Here is a 21884-nt window from a genome sequence, read left to right on the forward strand (position 1 = left end):
CCTTTTTTTTTTTTTAATTCAGAATGACTCCAACAGATGTCAGATGCTGTCGTTTGTCCATCCTGTGGAATTGAATATAAGGACTGAAAACCCTGCCATATGCAAAAGCAGTTTTACAAGAGACTGTGCGTTACAGCAGCACGAGTGAACCCAGTGTTTGTGGGGACCCAGGACACCACGCTGCAAGGCTTCCCTGTCACTGAGGTCTCTTAATGCCGCTAAGCTTTGGGTACAACCCTTAGGCAAACCAAAGTCAGGCATCACATCTTGTGTTTATATTTTGTCCCAGGCTGCAAAACTACCCAAAGGTGAGTTTGAACAGCTCATGAGGAACTCTTCACCGGGAATAGGATGCTGGATGTTATCTACGTGCTATAATATGAACAAATCTGTACCCAGTTTGCCTCTCTTGTTGCAGAGATGTTACTTTTACCATTTTTCCATACAGGATTTCAAGAGTTAGGTCAGTGTGTGAAGGTATTAGTATAACAACCTTTGGCTTCCTTTAAACTGGTACCAACTAAATATAAAACTCACAGAAATTTCAGAAAAACACTGCCTGTAAATGCAATTTATTGTATTAGCAGAATACTTTAAATCTTTATCCAACCTGATGTAGGTGGTCTTCCCAATAGATAAGACCTATGTGGTTTTGGGGGAAGATGTCTTTGAGAAAATCAAGATCCAAGTCAGGGGTTTTGATCAGTGTGAAGCTTTCACTTCTGTGGGGTTTAGTGGTGTTCTTTCTTTTTTAAGTTTGGTAACTGTAATTACTGCATCCTCTGGTGCTCTGAAATCAATCTTTAGGAGTGCCTAATAATTTCTAAATAAGCTATTAGGTAGGAAATAACAGAGTGTGACCCTGTTTCTCACCCCATAATAATTACTTGGCACTTGCATTGGGCAATTTCAAGAGAGTGATTGATATCTTGGCAATTTAAGTCATTAGTTTTTAACTCTATGAAAAGGATCTTTGTATGAGCAGATCTCCATAGTGATTTATGTAACACATTCTTTCTGAAATATTTTGGTAAACTGCTGGTCTTCAGAGCACACAGATCCCATTTAGGGATCCCTTTAGTTACCAACCAGGAAATTCTTTATGAGTTTTTGAACTGTTTCTGGTACTATATATTTCTAAATAATCTTCCATGTCTTCTAAGGTTATGAACACAGGTCTGAGCCTGTAAGAGAGCAGGATGGGAGGGCCCATGGTAAGGATATTTAGCCTAGGACTTGGGGGGCCCTTTTCCCTCTCCTGCCATACTTCTGGGATTTCAGGAATATTGCTGAGACACCCATTGCCTTTGCTTTCAGTAAGGTAGGAATACCAGTGTGACATTGCTTTGCAAGGATGAATACACTAACACACTGTAGGACAGGGGATACGTAGTGCCTTACATATGCTGAATACCTTTTTTTAATGCTCCCGATCAACAGACTGATGAGAGATATTAGTTGTTTAGCATAAATAAGTTTTAAGTAGACTGAGTTACACCAAGTTATAATATTGTGGATTTAATATGGGGTTTTTGCTTTGCCTGCTTAGCATGAGTACCTAGATTACATAGGCAATGAATTTTTAGACACTTTCCACATCACAAATTGATAGAGAAACAGACGCTATGGCACTCAGAACTCCACTTACTAACTCTGCCAGACAGCAGAAATTACCGGTCAGAGATTTGTACAGCACTGTGAACAGACTCTGTGCTCATGGAGTAACGTAGGAACAGATTAATGAATTGCAAGGAGATGCTGAAGGAGGGACTATTGCCCTTATCCTCTATGAACTGTCCATTACACTTCAGGAGCTTGCAGGCTCTTTACTGGGACATCTTTTCCATTTTCTGTGCCATCCCTCACTGTACAGGAAGGAAAGATCAATGGGGAGAGCCTCGAGCTGGGGTTCCCTTTCGCCACAGGAGGCAAGGTGGGAAAAACCTTTGAAGAGCGTAACTGTCTGAGTCCTCAAACTGTATTTACCGGAGCAAAATTAATTGCACGAATAATTTGTAACTCTCTGGCTCTCCCCGGCGCCAGCCACGCCACACCCAAGATGGCGGCCGTGCCCTGAGGGCGCTCCCCACAGCGCCGCGCCCTTTCCCGCCCGCCGTGCGCGGCGTTACGGCTCCGGGGGGGAACGCGGGAGGGTATGGCGGAGCCGCCGGAAGCGGCGGAAGAGTTTCGCGGGCGGACCCAGCAGGGCGGAAGTCGCTGAGGCGAACGGGGGTGGCGGCGGCAGCGAGCGACGATGAACAACAAATTCGACGCGTGAGTGTCACCCCGAGCCCCCTCGACCGGCCCCCGGTGCGGGCCCTGCACGGCCCCGAGCCCCGCCGGCGCCTCCCGCCGCTGCCCCGGCGCCGGGCGGGCGAGACGCGATGAGTCACGGGGCTACGCACAGCCCCGTCCCTGCAGCCGGGGCCCGGCCTGGCCCCGAGGGGACGCGGGACCGAGAGGTGTGGGCGGTGGGCCGGTGGCAGGCCGCACCGGGGAGTTGCGGGCCGCTTCGTGGCCCTGCTTGTCTCTCGTTTTTTCCGACCCTTGGCAGGGAATGGGGCGTGTGGAGAGACCTGTGAGGTGCTGGGTGCTGGCGCGGTGTCTGCTCGCCCGAGGCGCTGCCTCTGCAGTGCTGGGGGGCGTGGGGAGCGGGGTGGGCAGGAGTCAGCAGAGGTACGGTGACAGGTCTTCGTGTGGGCCCCCTGAATAGCGGGGAACCCTAACAAGTAACTGGGGTTTCCTGTGGCAGATCAGTATCCGGCACAAACTACTTGAGTTTGTTCCAAAAACCTGTTTCGTTGTTCACTTCGGCTTAAAAGTGCTTGCCCAAGATGCCTGTGATGGGCATGAAAGTAGAAGTAGTTTTTACTGTGTGGGTTGTCAAGTGTAGATATCCAAACTGTGGTGGCCCTGGTGCCATGGAGGAGCTTTGGAGCAGAGAACTGCCTGGGCTTGGTATGAACCTTCTCAGCTGTGTGATGGCTGTCTGTGTTATTTTTCTTTACCAGATTGAAAGATGATGATAGTGGAGACCATGACCAGAATGAGGAAAATAACACACAGAAAGACAGTGAGAAGGAAAAGAACGATCGTGAGAAACTGCAGAGTACTACCAAGAGGAAGGTATGGTGCTGGCACCTGCACTCCACTGCCAGGGCATGGGATGGCAGTCCTCAGTTCAGGGATAAGGGAAATACGTCTTGGAGGGCTGTGATCTCAGTACAGTGTTACTGCTGCAGTGAAGACAGAGGGACTGTGTTTGATTTTGATAATGTGATGTCACTTTTGGAGGTCTCTCGTCTGAGGGTCAGTGCTCCCTTCACTAACACAGCTGGTACCCTGCCAGGCTTTTTAATGGAAATGAGTAATAAGGCTTTATTTTCATCCAAAAACAAATTTGGAAGAGGACATGGGGAAAGGACTCCTGTCTGACAGAACAGTAGTGGCTTGAGGGTGATTTAGCAGGCAGTGTTTGTGACACTGTTGAAATAACTTTTAAGATGTATCCCTGTGTGTAACATAGCCTGGTGAAGAAAGCATAAGGCATATATCTCCCCTGGTTTGGTTTATTTTTTCTCATCTTGTTTAGGAAAACTGCTCTGTCTGAAGTAATGCAACCCTTGTAAACTTGCCAAAGTCAAGAGGAAAGTAGAGATTTAAGCCCTGGTAACTCCTGTAACAATATCAAGTAGTACAAGATAAGGGCTTTGATTGGGGTATTCTCTGTAAGTTTTGACTCCTGGCTAATGAGCTCTCATTAGCCTCTTTTGTGCTCATTAGAAGTATTTTTAATCAGAAATCAGTGTTTTGGAAATTGAAAAGTGATTGCTGCCCGCTGCTGGTGATGGGTTCTGCCAAAGCTGACATAGCAAGTTCTTAGATTAATCTTCCCAGAGCACTGGGGTGTTGGTTGCTTCAGGCAATTGGTGTCACCAAAGAGTTGTAATTGCATTTGAATCATGATTCATTGCAAGTGGCGTTTATCCTTCCAGAGGAGGAAAGTGTCTTTTTTTTTTTTTCCCTTAATTTGAAAAAGTTCAAGGTCTCACATTTCCCTTTTTAGTTTGTCTTTTTTTTTTTTTTTCCTTTGAGACAGGCACAGGGCTAAAAAGAATTCACTCATGATGCCTCTGATGGCTTGAATGGTTGCTTTTATATGCTGCAAATGCAGTTTTCCCCATTCCCCTTTTTAGAGGAGCAAACAAGCTTTTGTGTTCTGCAGGCTGTGGTGCCGGGGCCAGCTGAGCACCCCTTGCAGTACAACTACACCTTCTGGTACTCGCGGCGCACCCCCGGGCGGCCCACCAGCTCCCAGAGCTACGAGCAGAACATCAAACAGATCGGCACCTTTGCCTCCGTGAGTACCCCCTGCTGCCCCGTGACTCGGGCACAGCCCGCTCCTCCTGGCCTGCTCCCTGTGTGCTGCCTCTGTGCACGCTCAGGCCGGGCTCCTGGTGGCACTGAGTGGTTTGCCAAGGCAAACGAGCTCTTGAATTTCGGCAGGAGACGTGTCTTCAGTGCTTTTCCTCTGCCCTGTGCTAGACCTCTGTGCATGGTAGTAGCTGGTATAATAACAGAAAAAAGAAAGAGCAGCCATGTAGTTTATTTATGGCTGGAGCAAGAGAAGAAAGGAACAGCTTTTCTGTTCCATTTCTGTGCTGTCCCTCACACACTTCCCTCCACCCATATTCCCACCACAAAAACTGTGTTTGGAGTAAGCATCTGGCATGCTGTATTTGCCAACAGCTGGTGACCTGTTGTCTGTCTGGAAGTGATGGACAAGGTGCTGTTTGATGTTGCAGTCAAGTTCATTAAAAGGCAAATTGCTCTTCCTTTCTCCTTCCACTCTGTGGTTTCTTGTTCCTGGAATAAACTTGAGTGTGTTCTGGACAGACAGTCTTGGGTTTTTGCATGGTGCTGCTGGAGTAAGCCTGCCCTCAAGAGCCCAAGATACATAAGCAAAATGAGTCCCCATTGCTGTCCTAGAGCCCAGGAAGTCTGTTGGCTGTTTTCCTCCTTTTTCTTTTAAGTCTGGTGTTTGCCCAGTTTTTTTCAGGGTCTCTTATAAAAGTTAATTTTGCCCACCAGTACATATACTCTGTAATATGATAATTTATAAAAACAGTCCTTTATTCCTTCTGGAGGCTGCATAAAAATATTCCTGAGCAGCTGGGTTGTGTTACTGTATCCACACAGGATAAGTGTAGGAAGAAGAGCCTGTTGTGGTGAGTAGTTACTGCTCCTATTAGCCTGTGTGAACAAGTACTTTCAGTTCAGGGGATGAAAAATGTGGCTGCTGCTTGATGTTCTGGCAATAACTTTTCAGTCTGATAAATCAGTCTAGACTTAGCATTGATTTTTAGCTCCTTAGAGGAAGAACATCTTGTTGAATATTCTGTTGTCTGCTCTTTGCTACAGAGAATTTGTTGCCATGGTTGGCTGCAGTTCTGTTAGGATGGAGAGAGACTGGCCAGCATATGTGATAATGTGTTTGGGTCCAAATTCTGTTTAAGGAGATGGAAGAGCAAACTTAGAAAGAATTGTGTAGCTGAGTCTGTGTTCAGATTTATTCTTGGCTTGTCAGTGGAAAGCTCTAAAAGCTCTGAAATGTGAACCACTAGAGGGCACGTTCCTTCACTGTGGGAGTGTGATTTCCCCATGGATGTTTGGACATGCCTGACAAAAATAGATTGCTTCTGACCCCTCCTTGGTCTTGGTTCATAATTTTATTGCCTATAAAAGCAAATTCCAGCTTGGATGGCAGAGGTCACAGATTGGAGTGGAATTCCAAGCGCTGACCGAGTCATTAAGGTCTCTGATTAAGTGCTTGGGGTGATGTCTGCCCCCTCCAGCTGCACTGCTGGTCTGCTTAATAGCTATTGTCTTACTGAGTAGAGTCTTCTTAAAATATGGAAATGAGTATAATCTCTTCCACTGCTTTGTTTAGTTTTAAAGATCCATCCTCTCTTACCCAGATATTCTCAAAACATAAATATGCTGCTTTTAAGAACTATGAAACATAAATCCCTTGCCTTACAGTCAGATTGTCTCAAGCAGACACAGGGGTGCCAGAATGGAACTGGTTGAAGTCCAAGTGTACCATGGCAGACTGTAAAAGGAAGTAAGAGGTATTTAAATAAAAACTCTGAATAGTGCCCCCCGATCTTAAACTAGCACCAGAATGTATATTTTGTCTTAAAATCTGCATACAGTAAAATTAAATACCAAAAAAAAAAGTTTTATTTGAAGGCTTCTGCAGTTTCCATGGTCACAGAGAGCTGTGGTTGTGCAGAGTAAAGAGGCTTGGCTGTAGCTGATGCCTTTGACCCATACCCAGTGATTGAAAGTTTGGGCAGTAGGAGTTAAAAGATATGTTTGGAACTGTTCTACAGAGCAGTTTAGCACAGATTTCTTCAAACAAACACTGAGTGACTTTAGAGGCACCTGTTGAATGTTTCAGGTGGTCACCTGGTAATGGAGCCAGTCAGAAACAGGCACCCAGGCTCTGACACTGCTGTTGCCCTTTGTGTTGCCTAATCAACACCCTGGTGATGAGGGAGTAGAGCAGAAGAGGGGAAGGTGGCTCTGGAGAGCTGGTGTAAAAATGGCAGCCTGTTTCTATAGAAATCTTGAACAGTTTGAGCAGCCTCACTGTGTGGTTGGTGTTGTTGCAGGTGGAACAGTTCTGGAGGTTTTACAGTCACATGGTACGTCCTGGGGACCTGACAGGCCACAGTGACTTCCATCTTTTCAAAGAGGGCATCAAACCCATGTGGGAGGTGAGTTGGAGCTCTCATTTCTGCCTTGATATTTTCCCACAATATTTGGTGGGAACCTTCTACAGTGGAGGGACTCTTGTCATTAACTGGCACTCCATTAGATTTTCTTGGGTGAAATCCTTTTGTCTGGGTTTTCAGTAAATTTGTCCTCAGAACTCTGTCCGTGTAACCTAACAGTCCTGCTGCCAGAGAGGGAAGATGGGGAAGTTGTTAGCTGCACCCCCCAAAGGTTGCTGAACTGCCATTGCCAGTGGAGGGGTACCCCATAGCTACCTCTGGTGACAGCAGTGCAGGGCTTTCCTCTGGAAGGACTGGACCTCCCCAACAAAGCTTACAAAAACCAGCTCTCCTTTTTCAGTCAAGGAGGTGCATATGGTTAAAAGCTTGCACACAGAGCTGGAGATGGAGAAACAACTTTGCCTTTTATTTACTATTTGCTTTTTTATTGTTTGTTTTGGTTTGGTTTTGTTCCAGGGCACTTTAGTTTGCTTCTGTTTCTATCCAAATCTGTTAAAAGAAATTTTAAAAGAATCTTTGCCCAGCAAATCATTCTCCCAGTTCCTGGCCTGCTTCCAGCGATGACCAATAGCATTCACAATATGAGGATTTTATGTGTTTCTCTGAAGTACCTAATTACACCGCTTGGTCTTGAGAAATTTATATGTGACCCTCATTAGCAATTATTTTAAGCAAGGTATTTTATAGCCAGTTACTGCAAATACTATTTATATAAAACATTTAACCCTCTTTGGACTCCTGGTGAGCAAGTTTCTCAGACAATGTGTCAACCAGAGAGTCCCCAAGTTAATGATACCAGAATTTCTATAAAGCATTTCTCAGCAGACATTTTAAGATAGAGGTGAAAAGATTCTTTAGTATTTTTATTTCTGGACTTACTTCTTATATTTCTAGAAGAGGACCTGAGATCTCACTTTTGGCCTTCCATTGCTGCATGTTTTGTAGGGCTTTGTTTATGCTTCATTCTCTTCCAAACCTATCCTTAGTTACTGTCATTCTTATAGGTACATATGTGCCTGTGTGTAGCTCTGATCTTTTTCTGCATCCATCTTTGCCTTTTCTGGTAAAGTCAGAAGCACTAAGCATAATAATCCCTGGTGATTTACTGGGCTGCAGATCATTATTATTCTGTTGAAGGAAAATCAAATGCTTGACTGAACCAAAGCTTGTTTAAACCTGAAAGAAAACTAACAACAACTGTAAAGCACATGATACAACATCTGCCTCCCAATCACTGCTCTCTCTAGCTTTGAACCTGCTTAAGCCACCTTTGAGATATTTTTAGCATTATCATGCTCTTCTGATGCCCATTAGTCATTGTGGAAACTTTGAAGAGCTAAACCCGGCTCCCAGTCTAAAGACTGTGATGTTCACAACTTGGAAAACTAGGATACTTAACAGAAAGCAGTTTGCTTCTCACAGGATTCTGCCACATTCCTAGAACTTACATTGATTTGGATGGCTCCTGTCATGCTTTGAGGTTTGTCTGGAGCTGACACCTTCCCCTTTCAGGCCAGCACATACCTGAAAAGTAGGAGTCAGGTGAATGCTGCTGTTACGCTGACACTTCCACGTTTCCTCAGGATTGCTTCATTAGTATTTGCTGTCTCTGAGAGAGCAGACAAATGTTTTGTTTTATCTGAGCCCTAGAGAAGCTTTAAGGCTAAAATGAAATTAACTTTATTTCATTAAGAAGGGTTGGGCTGCCTTGCCTGGCATCGTCAAGGTGTGTCCCAGCTTGGCAGAGGGGATTGCTGGGGATTTGGAGAGGGATGTCCTGTTTTGTGCAGTCCCCTCTGAGTCATCCTTTGTTCTCTGTTTCTGTCCTAGGCTTGTCCTCCCTTACACTTCATAACTGCCACCTCTTTGACTTGTTCCTACCTCTCTGTCCTCAGCTTTGGATGGAATTTGTTCCCCTCTCACCTTGTAAGATTTCCCAGCTACAGTGGTGTACCACTGAGAATGCCACAGTGTTCTGCACAGAGGAGGAGCTGCTCTTTGACATAGCTTTGCGTTCTGGGGAGCAGGGGAGGCTGTAGCAGTTTCCAGCTCATTGTCAGCCTCAAGATACAGAATCACAATATTGAGGTGACACACTGGGTGCTTAGCATTAAATTTTTCTTTTACTTTCTCCCCTCATTTTGGTTATTTCCCTGGGTCACCACAGTCTGGAGCAAACATTCAGCTGTATGATGTGTGATAATGTCAGAGAACAGGGTTAGAGAGAACAGGTTGTGTTAGCACAACTTGTGAGCCCATTCCTAGAAATGTGGAAGGAAAATGTTTATCAATTTTTCACTTGCTTTTAAAATACTGTTTTGCAAACTCTTTACTGGCCTTCCATGCTCTATGATGAGAGGGGTCTCTTGTTTTACAGGGATCTTGTTTTCCAAGCAGAACTACATAGACAGGGGATTAGAGAAATTGTGAATCAGTGTCAGGTTTAGGAGTAGTTTTAAAGTCCTTGCCTCTGGGTCTGTTTGTGAAAATTGGTAGGCTGGTGTTAGTCTTTCCTAGTGGGATCAAAACACTAGAACTCAAGTCATCAGAGCATAAAACTTTGTCCGGAAGGTTGAGGGCCATTGTTTCAAGTACTTTGTATTCAAAGTAAGTAGTTTTCCTCTGTCTCTGCTTATGTGAGGGAGAAGTGAAATAAAATGCTTTTGCTTGAAAATACCTTCCTTGCCCCACCTAATCAATAGCTCCTCCTATTTGTGGCTCTGCTGTCTTGTGGGTAGCAGAAAAATAGCTAGGAGAAAACAAATAAATTTATTTCCTCTCTTCCTAGGATGATGCCAACAAAAATGGTGGTAAATGGATTATCCGTCTGCGGAAGGGCTTAGCATCACGGTGCTGGGAGAATCTTATTCTGGCCATGTTGGGAGAGCAGTTCATGGTGGGGGAAGAAATCTGTGGGGCCGTTGTCTCTGTCCGATTCCAGGTGAGTGCTTTTGAGAACTGGCACCTGCTCCCATGTGGCATGGCTGCAAGAAACACCCTGTGCTTACCCCTCCCTCCCTCCCACGCCGTTCCGCAGGAGGACATCATCTCCATATGGAACAAGACAGCCAGTGACCAGGCCACGACAGCCCGGATACGTGACACGTTACGAAGAGTGCTCAACCTACCTCCCAACACCATCATGGAATATAAAACCCACACCGACAGCATCAAGTACGTGTGCTGGCCAGGGGGGTGCTGCAGGTTGCATGTGTGCTCGAGCAGCTCAGTGCATGGCACGGGCGTTGGCAGAAGTGCTCGTGTGCGTTAGGGCTGTTCCTGCAAACTGAAGTGCAAACAGCAGCAGTTGTTGCCAGCGTGCTTTGAAAGCCAAATTCCTGTGTTGTTGTCGTGGGTGTTTGGTTCTATGAGCAAAACCTTTTTCTTTTTTAAATGTGTGATCCAGGGTTATTTTAACAATCCACCCAGCCTGTCACTACGATGATGGGCAGCCCAGGGTGGGACTGTGGCTTAATGTATTCAAAGACAAGATTGCAGTGGGGGCAGTCAAATAATTTGAATAAATAGAGATTCTGGGGAATAAAGTCCGGAAGCTAACAGGGATTTATAGTGCCATTAGACTTATAAATGGTCTTGGGAAAGTGCTGTGTGAATTTACAGTGCTGTACAAATGATTTCTAATCATAATAAACGTCATATATTAAGTCTTCCAGGCCCTGGTGACAGAGGCTCTTTAACAAGACTAGAAGATCATGGTACACAGAGAGCACAGCTGTATTTTTAAATAAATGTGTTATAGCTTACCATATCAGGCCATTCAGGGTGACTTTTATTTCCCACAAAGTAGCAAAAAATTGCATATATAGGTATTAGTTAGAGGTGAGTAATATGTTGTTCTTTTTTTCTTAAGTGTATTATAAACTAATAGGTCATAATTAATTAAACTATAAACTGATTAGGTCATATTGGTTAAATTAATACTTGAAAAGGTGCACACAGAAAAAGAAGTGAAACAAGTAAGACACTGATGTGGCAGAGAGCTTTCTAATCTTGCTTGTAATGAAGGTGCAAGTATCTTTCATGACTTTCTTTCATCATACTGGCTTGTTCCACATAATCATGCTGTCATCAGTCTGCTGTCAGTTTGATGGGATCCATCCTGGTTCTAGCAGGCAGCTGGCTTCCAATTTTGAGTGTGGGTCACTAGTAATTATACAGAAATCTCGTTGAAACTGCCTGTAGGCATTTAGTGTTCCATGTGGCCCACCTTCCTGTGTGCATGGGAAGGAGATGATTTTTTCCATGATTTTGCCACTAACGTTTCTCATGCACTTTCTGCCAGGAGAGGGCACTGTGGACTCTGTCCATGTAGGGAAACAGCAACATGCTCATATGGACACGCAACAGAGTATTTTACTCCTGTTCAGCAGCAGACTGCAGACTGCTGTGGTGGTGCGGCTTTGTGGTGAGAGCAGGGAGGTGTTTGACTTTTCTCAGTCTCTGTAGTAAAAGCTGTGTGTGGAGCCAGCTGTCCTAAGCTGTGGTGGTGGTTCATGTAGCAAGTGTAGAATGGGAATGATGTGGACTTTCCCTTGTGAGCTATCACCACCAGCACTTCCTAGCACAGAGAATGCCGCTATAGCAGTGCTTGTTTTTCCTCTGACAGGTGTAAGGCCTTGAGTGATGGTGCATCCAGAAGTGTGGCCTCATTTCCCTACACCAGTGTAACATGCTGTGCTTGCTGCCCTCTCTTCCTGCATAGCATCCAAGTTTCATTTTGTGCTGCTGATGTGTGGTGCAAAATGAGCTTGTCTGAGAATAACAGGTGTTGGAGGTATCAAGTTTAGTAGCTCAGATTACAGCTGGGAGCGATTCTTAAATAGAGGCCAACTGGCTTGTCTCCCACTCATTCTTCTGTGAGTAGGAGGGATGGTCAGGAATTGCTTTGATGATGTCCCAGTCAGGTAGGTTTAAGCAGTTAACCTTCTGCCATGTAGGGGCATCATGAAAGCCCCTTTTTTCCCATTGCCTCACTTAAGCTGCAGCAGTCTGATTGCAATGCTCTCCAGCATCTTCTTCCAAAGGCACTGGTGTAAATTCAGAGCAGAACTGCAGTCAGTGGAGTTTCTGTGTAGTGATGCACAGACCAACTTCTTGTGCCTCTCTTTCCTGGTACTAGTAGGCAGCAAGGGGCAGCAGCTGCAGAGAGATGATGGTGACTGCTTTGTGACAGAGAAGAGCAGGACAGCCCCAGCTTTCAGTCTGACTCTGCTTGGATAAGCTTCATATCATTAAGGTTCTCTCACTAATAAAGAATCTCTTGTGTAACTAGTTCTATCCTCCATGAAGTCTGGCTCCTTTTCCTCACCCATCTATCAAGTCCTGTTGAAATACTGTCCGTCATGAATAAACTCCACTTATGCTGCACATGTACCATGTGATTTATGACTGGGGAGGGCTTTCTAGCCAGCACTCTATATTCACACTCTGGCTGTGTTTCATGAAAAGCTCTAATGGAAGAGCTGTACTCTAGGCTTTGTCAGGGCTGCCTTCTGAGGGGGGGCTCATGGCATTTTTCATTTGTATGGGCTGCATCTCTCCACTGGAGCTCTGCTCATGTGCGGGGTTTGATTGGCATTGATTGTGCTTCAGGGAAGGGAGCATGCTTAGCAAGAAAAGAACAGGCATTTCTCAAAACCTTGACTTTTAGGTAGTGAATTGACCTGGATTAGCTTTTGACACACTGTAAATGAATGCTTCTGTAGAAATTGCTAGCATGCCTCCCACTGTGGAACCTGAGTGTTTCAGGTTTTGTATATTCCTTTTGTGATGATGCATTTCATATTAAATAATTTCTAGACACCATTTTTCATGAGTTGTCAGTGAAGCTGCAGCCCCCTTTGTTTCGGAAAGCGCTGGTGCTGCCAAGCTGCATCTGAAAAGTACCTGTTGCGTCACAGCTATTCCAAGGAGCTGTTCTGCATTCTGTCCTTCCTGCTCTCAGTGGTGGGGCTTGTGCATTTAGCTAGATAAGCAGATCTTTCATTGCAATTTTCCTGTGTTTGTCCTTTCTCTTGCTTGTGATATTGACAAGCTGCCTAAAGCCCAGCGAGTAGAAGGGTCAGCCTGAATTTCCAATCTTGCTAGGAAAGCTAGAACAATCTCTTGGACTCTGCTAAATTCTAGGGGATTTATAGTACCTTAGACGTTACAGTGCTGAGCACCTGAAGAGAACATATGTGACATTTTGTGGGCTACCTTGTTTCAGTAGCTGGAGAGAAATTGCTTCTCTTTGTTTCCTCAGAGGTGCAGTGAGAGAGGAGCACTCAGATGCAGTGAACCACTTAATAGGTTCAGTTCATCAGTGTTGTTAACCTTGGAGGTGACAAGGTCCAGAAGTGACAGTGACTTATGGACAGTGGTACTTCCTGTGGCTTGGAATTAAAGGCAAAGTACCCAACCTCTTTTGCTGCCATAGCAGCAAATGTTTGAAAGCAGAATGTTGCCAACCACAGCCTAGCCATGTCTCAGTGAAGCCACTGAAAATATTCAGGTATCTGCAGTTGGGAGAGGGGTGGAGGGGAAGTGATCACTTTCACATTTGACTTTGAGCATTGCAGCATGAAGTTCGTGGCTGCCTTGCATACACCTTTGCTCTGCCTGGGCTTATCAGCCTTTCTTTTCTGCACTAATAACTGTGTGGTCAGTGACCATCTCCTTTCTTGAGAGCTCTCACCCACAATACTGTCCAGGAATCCCAGGCAAATTCAGCAACACTGCTTCCAGTGCCAGGAGAGACCAGAGCAGTGACCATCAGCAGGTTGCCACTGAGCAGGCTGGTGTGGAAATGTTTTGGTTGCTGTGTAACGTTACAGATTGTCCTGTCAGCTCTAAAGCAAGGCTGCTTTTTCTGAAAACAAAGCTTCGCTTATTCCTAAGTGCCTGCTGCAGTGAGAGCTGATCAGGGTATAAAACCATCCTTTCCTTTCAAAGTCACCAGTGATAACTAATAGGATGGCTCGAGTAAATGAGAAGAATAGTTGATCTTAATAGAGCTGGCACTGGGTTCATTTCACTGCAGGCAGTTGGAGGAAATGGCCTCAGACTATATTGTGTGTAGGAAACAAGAGGATATCCTATGGAGGGAATAATGTACTATAAGAAGACTGCAGGGGTGAGGTTCTCAGGACCAAAAAGTGAGGAATTAAGAAGAGAAATCCCTGTGGAAGTGACAGGTATTGTGCAAGAAGATCAGTGTTTATGAGACAAGTAAGCTGCTGGTAGGGTGCTTGTGAGGTCTCCCTTGTCACAGCAGAGTTCAGCTAATCCTGTAACTGTTGTGGTTTTAAAGCATTGGTTTTCATTTGCTTGCTAATTTCCAAAACCTTAGGAGAGCTCCTCAGTGCTGCTGTTCTACTTGTGTCACCTGTGCCTTAGACTGTGTCTTAAATGGAGTGAGCAGGGTTAACCTTGCCTAAAGAGAAATGGTTTGCAGATGGAACCTTCACACATTGTCTGATGCCTGTCAGGGGAAGGCAGGGTGCCTTGGGCCTTGCCAGCTCTAGAGCTGCATTGTTTCACCCTCATCCATTCAAGTCTGAGAACAGGAATAAAATCTAGAGGAGAGCAGTGAGGTTCCAGATCTGATAGCTGTCCTCTTCTCCTAAGTCTCTGCAATACTGGCTTCATTCATTTATCACTCCATTCTCCAGTTCCAGTAATGTTTCCAGGTGCTGCAAGTCTACGAGCACTTGCATAGAACTGGTCTTTGAATTGATGGATTCAGTGATTCATTCTCCATCAACATAATATGCTTTATTCAGAAGTGTACATGACTTTGTGAAAGGCTTCCTTATCTTGGTGGCCTGTCTCTTACCAAAAAAGTGCCTATAACCTATTTATTTTGTGGTTGTTTTTTCTCAAGGAGGTCAGTTTAGTTGTGTTTATTTAATTGTGTTATATTGCCTTTGCTCCAGGTACTACCAGACAGGTGAAAAAATTATTTCAAGCTAGAAGACTACCCTAGATGTTTTTTTCAAGCTGTTAGTCACAAAATTCATGTCTGGCTGTGAACAAATCCCAGGGGAATCACCCAGAAAGAGGTTGTGCTGCTCTGGACACCTGCAGAGTGTAGTGAGTGGTCAGTGTGCTGGGAGGTTCCATGTGGGCTGGTGAAAGAGACAGATGTTGGTGCCCCCTTTGTGAGGTACCATAAGTGCACTCTGAGCTCTCTGAATCCTTTTTAGCTGGGGAAGGAGAAGGTAAGGAGCAGGGTTGCACAGAGAAATACTGGAGGCGAACTACTGGGACTTAATTGAGCATGTTTGTAGAAAACAGCTAGTGTTGATTGCACAATAGTGATTTGGAAAGCCCCTTGAAGCAACTAAGACTGCCCTTCCTCTTTTTGCTGGAGTCTTCCTCTTTTTTCTTTTCTTGGGAGATAGTGGCTTCTTTTCTCTTTTTTTGTTTCCCTCCAACTTACTTGCTGGGGCTAAGGGAGCTCTGTCTGGGTCCTGTTCCTGGGCAATGGGGAAGAAGGTGGGAAGTTTCAACAGTTGTGGGTCAGGAATGAGTGTGGAAGAACAGCTCTGGCTGGCTTTGTTTAGCCTGCTAACGTTTCCATTTCCCATCTGTTCAATGGAATAATCTAAGTGTTGGGGATCAATTCACTGAGTATCTGATCGCTGTGCAGACAGTACGGCAATAAGGTACTAAAAATGTCTATACATAAAAATAACCTCTTAGACTCTCTGGCACTGTGCCTTTGGCATGTCACAGGTCATAAAGATTCTGCCAGATGAAATTAACTGGCAGCCTCGTTCAGTATGGAATGAGAGCAGTTTGCTCTCCTAGTGTAGTTTAGGTGCATTAGGGCAGACACATCCTGGTGGATTTTTTCAGTCAAGTCAGCAGATAGTTGGAGTCATTAGTACTATAATACATATGAAGGTCTTGAATTAAAAATTCTTGGCTGGAAGAGCTTTTTCTTTCTGTCTGTGAGGACGGAGATGAAGGACTGTGCATGATGTTATTGGGATGTTGGAACAAGGAACTCCTTAGTGTGAAAGGGGTAAATTATCGATCATGTTGACAAGTAATCTGCCCTTGTGTTCCTTCTACTGAGAAGTTACAAGTTTGGGAGAACTATGGGAGTGCAAAGAGAGATGTGACTGTGGGTGATGGGAATGTGGTAGAGATACAAGGGAGGCTGGAGGGAAGACATGAAGGTGGAGACTTTGACAAGTCGGGAAATGTGCAAAAATTACCAGCAGCTAAGAGGGCTTCAGATTCAGAGTTTCTCTTCTCCCTAACTTTCTTCTGGAGAGAGGCTGTTGGACCCCAAGGTCTCTGTCTTTAATTGGGCTATGACTTGCTGGGAAAGAGCATGTGACACCTGGGCTGCTTTTGCAAATGCCATTTGGGAGCTTGAGTCTGAGGCTCAGATAAGAGCCAGGTTGGTGGTCTGGTTTTGGCACAGGTGCTTGACTATACAGGGTTTCCATTTCTGGACTCTCCTGTTGTGTTGCAGTGACCTGATGAGGCAATGCACAAACCAAAATGTGAAGTAGCTGAGCAGTAGCAGCAAAAAAAATCTAGGGGGTGGTCTGAGTTTTTGATTGACCTGGGTTCTCTTTAAGGTCCCTCCAGCTCCATGGGACTCTGTGGCTTCAGAAAACAGCTTGGCATGTGCTGTAGGCACCAGTACTGTTTTGCTGGGCATGGAGAATTATGAAGTTCTTTGATGTCTCTGATCCTAGAAGATAATAGCCATGCTCACATTAACCTCAGCATGTTTTCCCTGAGAGGGTTTTCAGTATGCTGCCTTCATAAAACCGACAGCAATTTTTCAGTCTGCTGCGTTCATCCGTCAGTAACGTTCTCCACCAGGGAATGCAGTGTTGGGCCTGTCCCTCTAACTTATCTAAAAACATTTTCATTTCAAATAGTTGTGATGTTTTTACTGGGTCATCATTAACAACGCAGATTTACACTAGGAAAAGAGAGTTCCTAATAACAATTTGATTCTGCTGCCTGATCAAAGAATTTCCTAAGAACTAAGTTGTGTGGCATTGAAGGAAGCCCCTTTTGGGGGGATTACCTGCGCATGTAGTATGTGGCAAAGCATGAGGCCAGTAACTGGCTGAGTTTAACCAGCCAAGGAATGTGATAATCCTCCAGAAAGATGTATCATGGGCTATTTTATGCGCAATAGGAAATGGATATTCCATTTGTGACTAGGAAGGTCATACCTGTCTCTGGGTATTAATGTGGCTTTATCACCAGCAGCCAGTGGGAACGCTTCATGTGTGTGCAGAACGCTAAAGCTGCCTTGTGCTGTCAGATGTTTGGCTGGATTTTAAGGATGCTTCTATCCACTAGGGCTATCAGAGAATATTGCCTTTGCTCTCTGAAGACAAGTGCCTTTTAAACGTTATTGAATGTTTCTGCTCTCGTTAAAAGTTAAGAAGCCTTTGATCTGAAGTGCTATTTTTTGGTTTTATTTCATTTTTTTTCCCTCTGGCTTGCCAGGGCCTGGGAGGAGTTTCATGGCCTGGTGAACAGCAGTGGCCGCTGATCGAACGCTCCCCCTCCCTCTGTCACACCCAGGGTAGGGCCTCATCTTTCTTCCTATGTGACTTCGTGGCATACCTCTCAGCTTCCAACCTTCTTCCCATGGGCTGGCATGTTCTCTTGTCTTAGGGGCCGGATGGTGGGCCCATTCTGCTATTTGTTCTTTTCCAAAGGTCAAAATTACTTTTAAATTTTTTGTTTGACCAGACACCAGCATTTTCTGTTGAGGTGCTGTGTGCTATTTTGCTAATGTGTCCTTCCTGTGTATGAGGCACTTGTATCCCAGACCTGGTCCTGGGAGGCTGAGAGGTATGTCTTCAGCTTGGGTGTGTTGCCTAGAGTTGACTGTAAGCAGGTATGGAGTGGTAAATGAATCCTAAGCACATCCAGAGGGTGGACACAGAGAGGCACCTGGGGCCTGACACACAGCTCTTTAACAGTGGGCTGAAACAGAATAAATTAATTGGTCAATAAAAGCTTGTTCAGGAAGGACACCCAGTAGCTACTGTAGGCAGAAATAATAATGCTGTGGCTAATGAGACAACCACCCTCTACTGCTGGTAGAGGGTGAGATGTGCAGAGAAGATAGCAGCCCAGGGCTGCTGGGAGCCTCACAGCTCAGGTTGTTTTTTCCTGCAGTGCCCACTTCCCTGATAGCAGGCCCTTAAGAAGGGCCAGCAAGAGGCCTGGCCATGAGAGTTGAGTTGATTGTAGCCAAGTGGGATCACTGGATTGCTGAGTGCCAGAGCAGAGAAATCTACTGGAAGGAGGCATTCACATTGCTCAGTTCCCATAACTGGGCACTGGAATGTAGTTGCTCCAACACAGCTGAGCTCTGAGGAGCTGCTGGGGATCCCAAACCTCCCTTAACAGCATTGGGCAAGCAGTGTTCTCATACCTTCCTCTGGAGTCATGGGTGAAAATAATACCTCTCACCCTCACAGGTTTGGCTTTTTGTGAGGATCAGTGTTTACAAAATACTGCACAGGCACTTGGTAGTGTTGTTATTGTTAGATGACATTCACGTGTCCTTCTGGAAGAGGAAACCAAGTTACTTAATGATATACCAGGCTCTGAAGGCAGCAACTGTGCCAAGGGTACGGGAAAACAATGGCAGAGTTCATTTAGCTCTTGGCTGTATTGGGCGGCCTGTGCTGAGCACAGATGAGCAGAGGGCCTGGGGCAACCCAATAAAGGCAAAAGGAGGGAAAATATAGGGAAAATCTGTCCACTGAAGAGCTACCTAAAGTGTGCTGTCCCCCTGAGGTAGATGGCGCAGGTGAAAGTCCAGTATGGGATGGAAAGCCAAACCATTGTTGCAAATTAACCAGAATCCAGTTAATGAATCCTGAATCACATTCCCAAATGGCAGCCTAGCCTGCTCTTCTGGCAAGTGCAAAGGTGAGCCCCACTCTTCTGCAGCATGGTTTTTGCTGCCAGGTCATAACAGAGTAACTTTTTTAACTCTAAAAAGTGGTTTTTACTTCCTTCTGTTCTTCCAGTTCTCCAGCCCACCTCCTGGAGGTGTTCAGCCTGTGCTGGTACTGCTGCCATGCAGCTGCTGGCAGCACACAATGATAGCTCACAGGTTTGAGTGGAATTTCACAGTCCTGCGCAACACCTTGCTGCTGAAGTTGCTGCCTTTGCTCTTCAGCTATTTGGTGTGGTATGTCCTGGGGCATCCCTAAATCTTTTGGCTTGGACAACTTACAGCTCTGTCCCTGTTTATGGGAAGAGCTGCCAAACCTATCCTCTCAAAGTAATTGTAATCTCCTTTTTTCCCAACACACTACCTATTAATGTGGGAGTATGCTTTGCCTGTTGCTGCTGCTCACAGGCTGGCAGTAAGCAATAACAGATTTCTGTAACCTGCCCTATCTTCAATTGCTGCAGTGCCATGAGACTGTACTGAGGGAGGTTGTAGACCAGCACTCCTTCCTTGGTCAATAGCCCCTGAGGCTCGTGGCTGTACTCTGAGTAGAAGCTGCTGAAGAAACTTGTCTATTTAAACTTGAGGGAAACACCCTTTCCTGATTAAATACTCTTTTAAAGTAGGAGAGATCAGAGAGCTAAACTTGTTGACAGTATGACTAAATACGAGGGACAGAGGCAGGGGGAGGTTGGTCTGATAGTGTATTTGTGCTCCAAGCAGTCCCTGAGATAAATGTTTGCTGAGGAAGAGACCTTGCAAGTTGTTTAAACAGCAGAATCCTTCAGGGAGGTTTCCACATTCTATCATGTGCTTTGCTCACAGGAGATGACAATTTTTTCTTCTCATTGAATGGGGATGAACCAGGATCTCCCTCTGTTCCAAGGGTTCTGGAGTGACAGCTGACTTGTGTGAGAAGTCTGTAGTTAGGAAGATCCGCATGGGAGATTTAACAAGTGTTGATTTTGAGTGATGTATTGGGATGGCAACACTGGAAGCTATAGTGGGGAGAATGGGGAGGTGCTGTGATTCTGAAGGAATGTACCTCTTTAACCACTTTTTTTCTTCCCTTTGTTTTCCAGGGATAATTCAAGCTTTCGAAACACAAAAATCACATTGTGAGAACAAGAGTTGGCACTAAGCTCCTCTCTCCGTGTTGAAAGCACTGAGAGTGGCCTCCAACCTCTGAAGGGACTCATGGGCCACTCTCGCACTCCTCCCTGGGGGAAGGATCCATCTGAAGCCCTCCAGCAGCGGTGACAATAGAGGCCGATTTTGTCTTACACAAACTTTTTTTAGCAGTGGGGCGGGAGGCAGCCTTTCAGTTAGCGGCGGGCCCTTGGGGCCGCATCTTGCAGCACTTTCCTGTCTTTCTCTACATGGCACGCAGGATCTCTGGAATTCTGCCTCAACATCGGAGCCTTTTGCTGAGGGATACCAGTATTATAAATCTCTCTGCAGCTGGGAGGAGCATCCCAGTTGAGAGTCAGCCCTGTGGTTTTCAAATGCCCCTTTTCAGTTCTGCCAATAAATTATTGGGTCTCTTTGTTTCTTTCAGTCTCTCATTTTTTGGCTGTGTCTGAAATTCAGTGTGGTGGTATTTCTCTAAGCTGCTTGCTTTGTCTTTGCCTCTTCTTTATACTCCCAGGTTAGCAGTGCCTTGTACCCACCCCTATTTGTTATGGGGAGGGATTTGAGCTTCCCTTAAAGCAGGACAAAGAGATGTTTGCTGTCACTTACCTTCACTCTGTCTCGATGGAGAACCAGCAGCACTGGCTGAATTCAGGGCCAAGCCTGTTTCTGGTGTGCACTGGTGTTTGTAAGTTTTCTGGCCACCTGGGAAACTGGGCCCCCAGTGGGTTTAGGAGAAGAGGGCGATGGCCCAGCCTGCTGCTCATAGCTGCGTGACAGCTGTGACCAGAAGAGGGGCTGGGAGTGACCCCCTGTCCTCTGAGGTGAGCCTCAAATGATGGGTTGCTGCCTGGAAAGCCAGCATGGCTGCAATTTGGATGCCACGGAAACAATAGGAGCTAATTATTTCCTCTGATTCTGCTTGACTACAACACTAATTGTACTCATTAACAGCTCCAGCCTTTTCTCCTTTTCCTTGGGGAATCGCACAATTGCCTTTCATTTTTAATGGAGCCTTTGCCTTGGACCCAGGAGGGGAAGCTGTGGCCAGTGATGGGGCACATCTCCTGCCCCATGTGCTCTGTGCAGTCCCCCAGGAGAAGGGGCTGCTTGGGCCAATCTGCTCCTGACTGCAGAACCAGCAGCCCGTGTCTGGGACAATTACCAGCCCTGGGGCCTGGGAGACATTCAGCCTCATGACTCCAATTGCAAATTCCTTGTCTTACTATTGAAGTCTAGATAGAAAACAGCCAGGACTGGCAGAGAAAACAGTTTAAAATATTCAGTCTTCTGAAGGGTTTGTTTTCTTTGTTGAGAGTGTCAGTTCTAGGCTGTCTCTAGGGACATTTCTTGCACTGACAGCAATGATTAAGTGCTCCCCATGGTCAGGCAGTTAGCACCTGGCTGAGCAGGGAGCAGGGCTGTTCCCCAAGCTGTAGTGGCATCCCTCTCTAAGTTTCTTGACACCCACGGTCCTGTTCCTGCTTTTGGCACTTGTCACCAGCTCTCACCCAAATGCTCTTTTCCAGACAAGGTTTGTTTTCCCTGCTGTGAACAGGTACTACTATGGCTGCTACTTAAGATTCCTTTTAAATACAACTCTCCCCTGCTGCTCTCCAGTATTTGTTAGGGGGGATTTAGTTGCAATTACATTTGGCAATCTAAGCAAAAATAGCCTTACAAGGCAGGGCTGAAATACTAGCTGCAGGTTCCTTTTATTCTCAGCACATTTAGCTTTTTGCAGATGACATCACTTAGGGCTTTAGTCCTGTTGTGCCCAGCTGTGCGTCGTGTCCACCTCTGTTATTTCGTGTACTCGCCCACTTCTCGCCTCTGATGCCCCTTGTCTAAGCTGGTGCTGATGAGTGCAGGCTTGCTATTAAATCTGAAAATGCTGTGGTCCTGCTGTGCTCGCCCTCAAATACGCTTTGTGAGTGAGCTGTGGAAGAGCCTGTCCCAGGGAGGCTGTTCCTCTCCTCCCACTGCCCCTG

General features: G+C 45.7%; 1 protein-coding gene across 3 annotated transcripts; it reads left to right on the plus strand.

The window, feature by feature from the left end:
• Window positions 1-1543: 1543 nt before the first annotated feature.
• EIF4E2 (eukaryotic translation initiation factor 4E family member 2) lies at window positions 1544-20314 on the plus strand. Of its 3 annotated transcripts, XM_053951333.1 has the most exons (8): window positions 1544-2274; window positions 3012-3126; window positions 4226-4360; window positions 6678-6782; window positions 9589-9741; window positions 9838-9974; window positions 17292-17370; window positions 19845-20314. In XM_053951333.1, exons 1-7 carry the CDS (start codon window positions 2255-2257, stop codon window positions 17335-17337), a joined length of 711 nt encoding a protein of 236 aa, XP_053807308.1. In that variant the 5' UTR covers window positions 1544-2254; the 3' UTR covers window positions 17338-17370; window positions 19845-20314. The 3 variants fall into 3 exon arrangements, with proteins under 3 accessions (XP_053807308.1, XP_053807310.1, XP_053807309.1); XM_053951335.1 differs by lacking the exon at window positions 6678-6782 and having other exon boundaries at window positions 2071-2274; XM_053951334.1 differs by lacking the exon at window positions 17292-17370 and having other exon boundaries at window positions 2077-2274.
• The last annotated feature ends 1570 nt before the right edge of the window (window positions 20315-21884 follow it).

This window comes from Vidua chalybeata, chromosome 10, assembly GCF_026979565.1.
Source record: "Vidua chalybeata isolate OUT-0048 chromosome 10, bVidCha1 merged haplotype, whole genome shotgun sequence".
Classification (NCBI taxonomy): Eukaryota; Metazoa; Chordata; class Aves; order Passeriformes; family Viduidae; genus Vidua; species Vidua chalybeata.

What these genes read in the sequence shown, in the direction of transcription:
- EIF4E2 (XM_053951333.1), top strand. Translation starts at nt 2,255, where the DNA reads ATGAACAACAAATTCGACGC. An exon ending in AGATCGGCACCTTTGCCTCC is followed by an intron (nt 4,361 to 6,677) that starts GTGAGTACCCCC and finishes GTGTTGTTGCAG; the next exon opens with GTGGAACAGTTCTGGAGGTT. An exon ending in ACCCACACCGACAGCATCAA is followed by an intron (nt 9,975 to 17,291) that starts GTACGTGTGCTG and finishes CTGGCTTGCCAG; the next exon opens with GGCCTGGGAGGAGTTTCATG.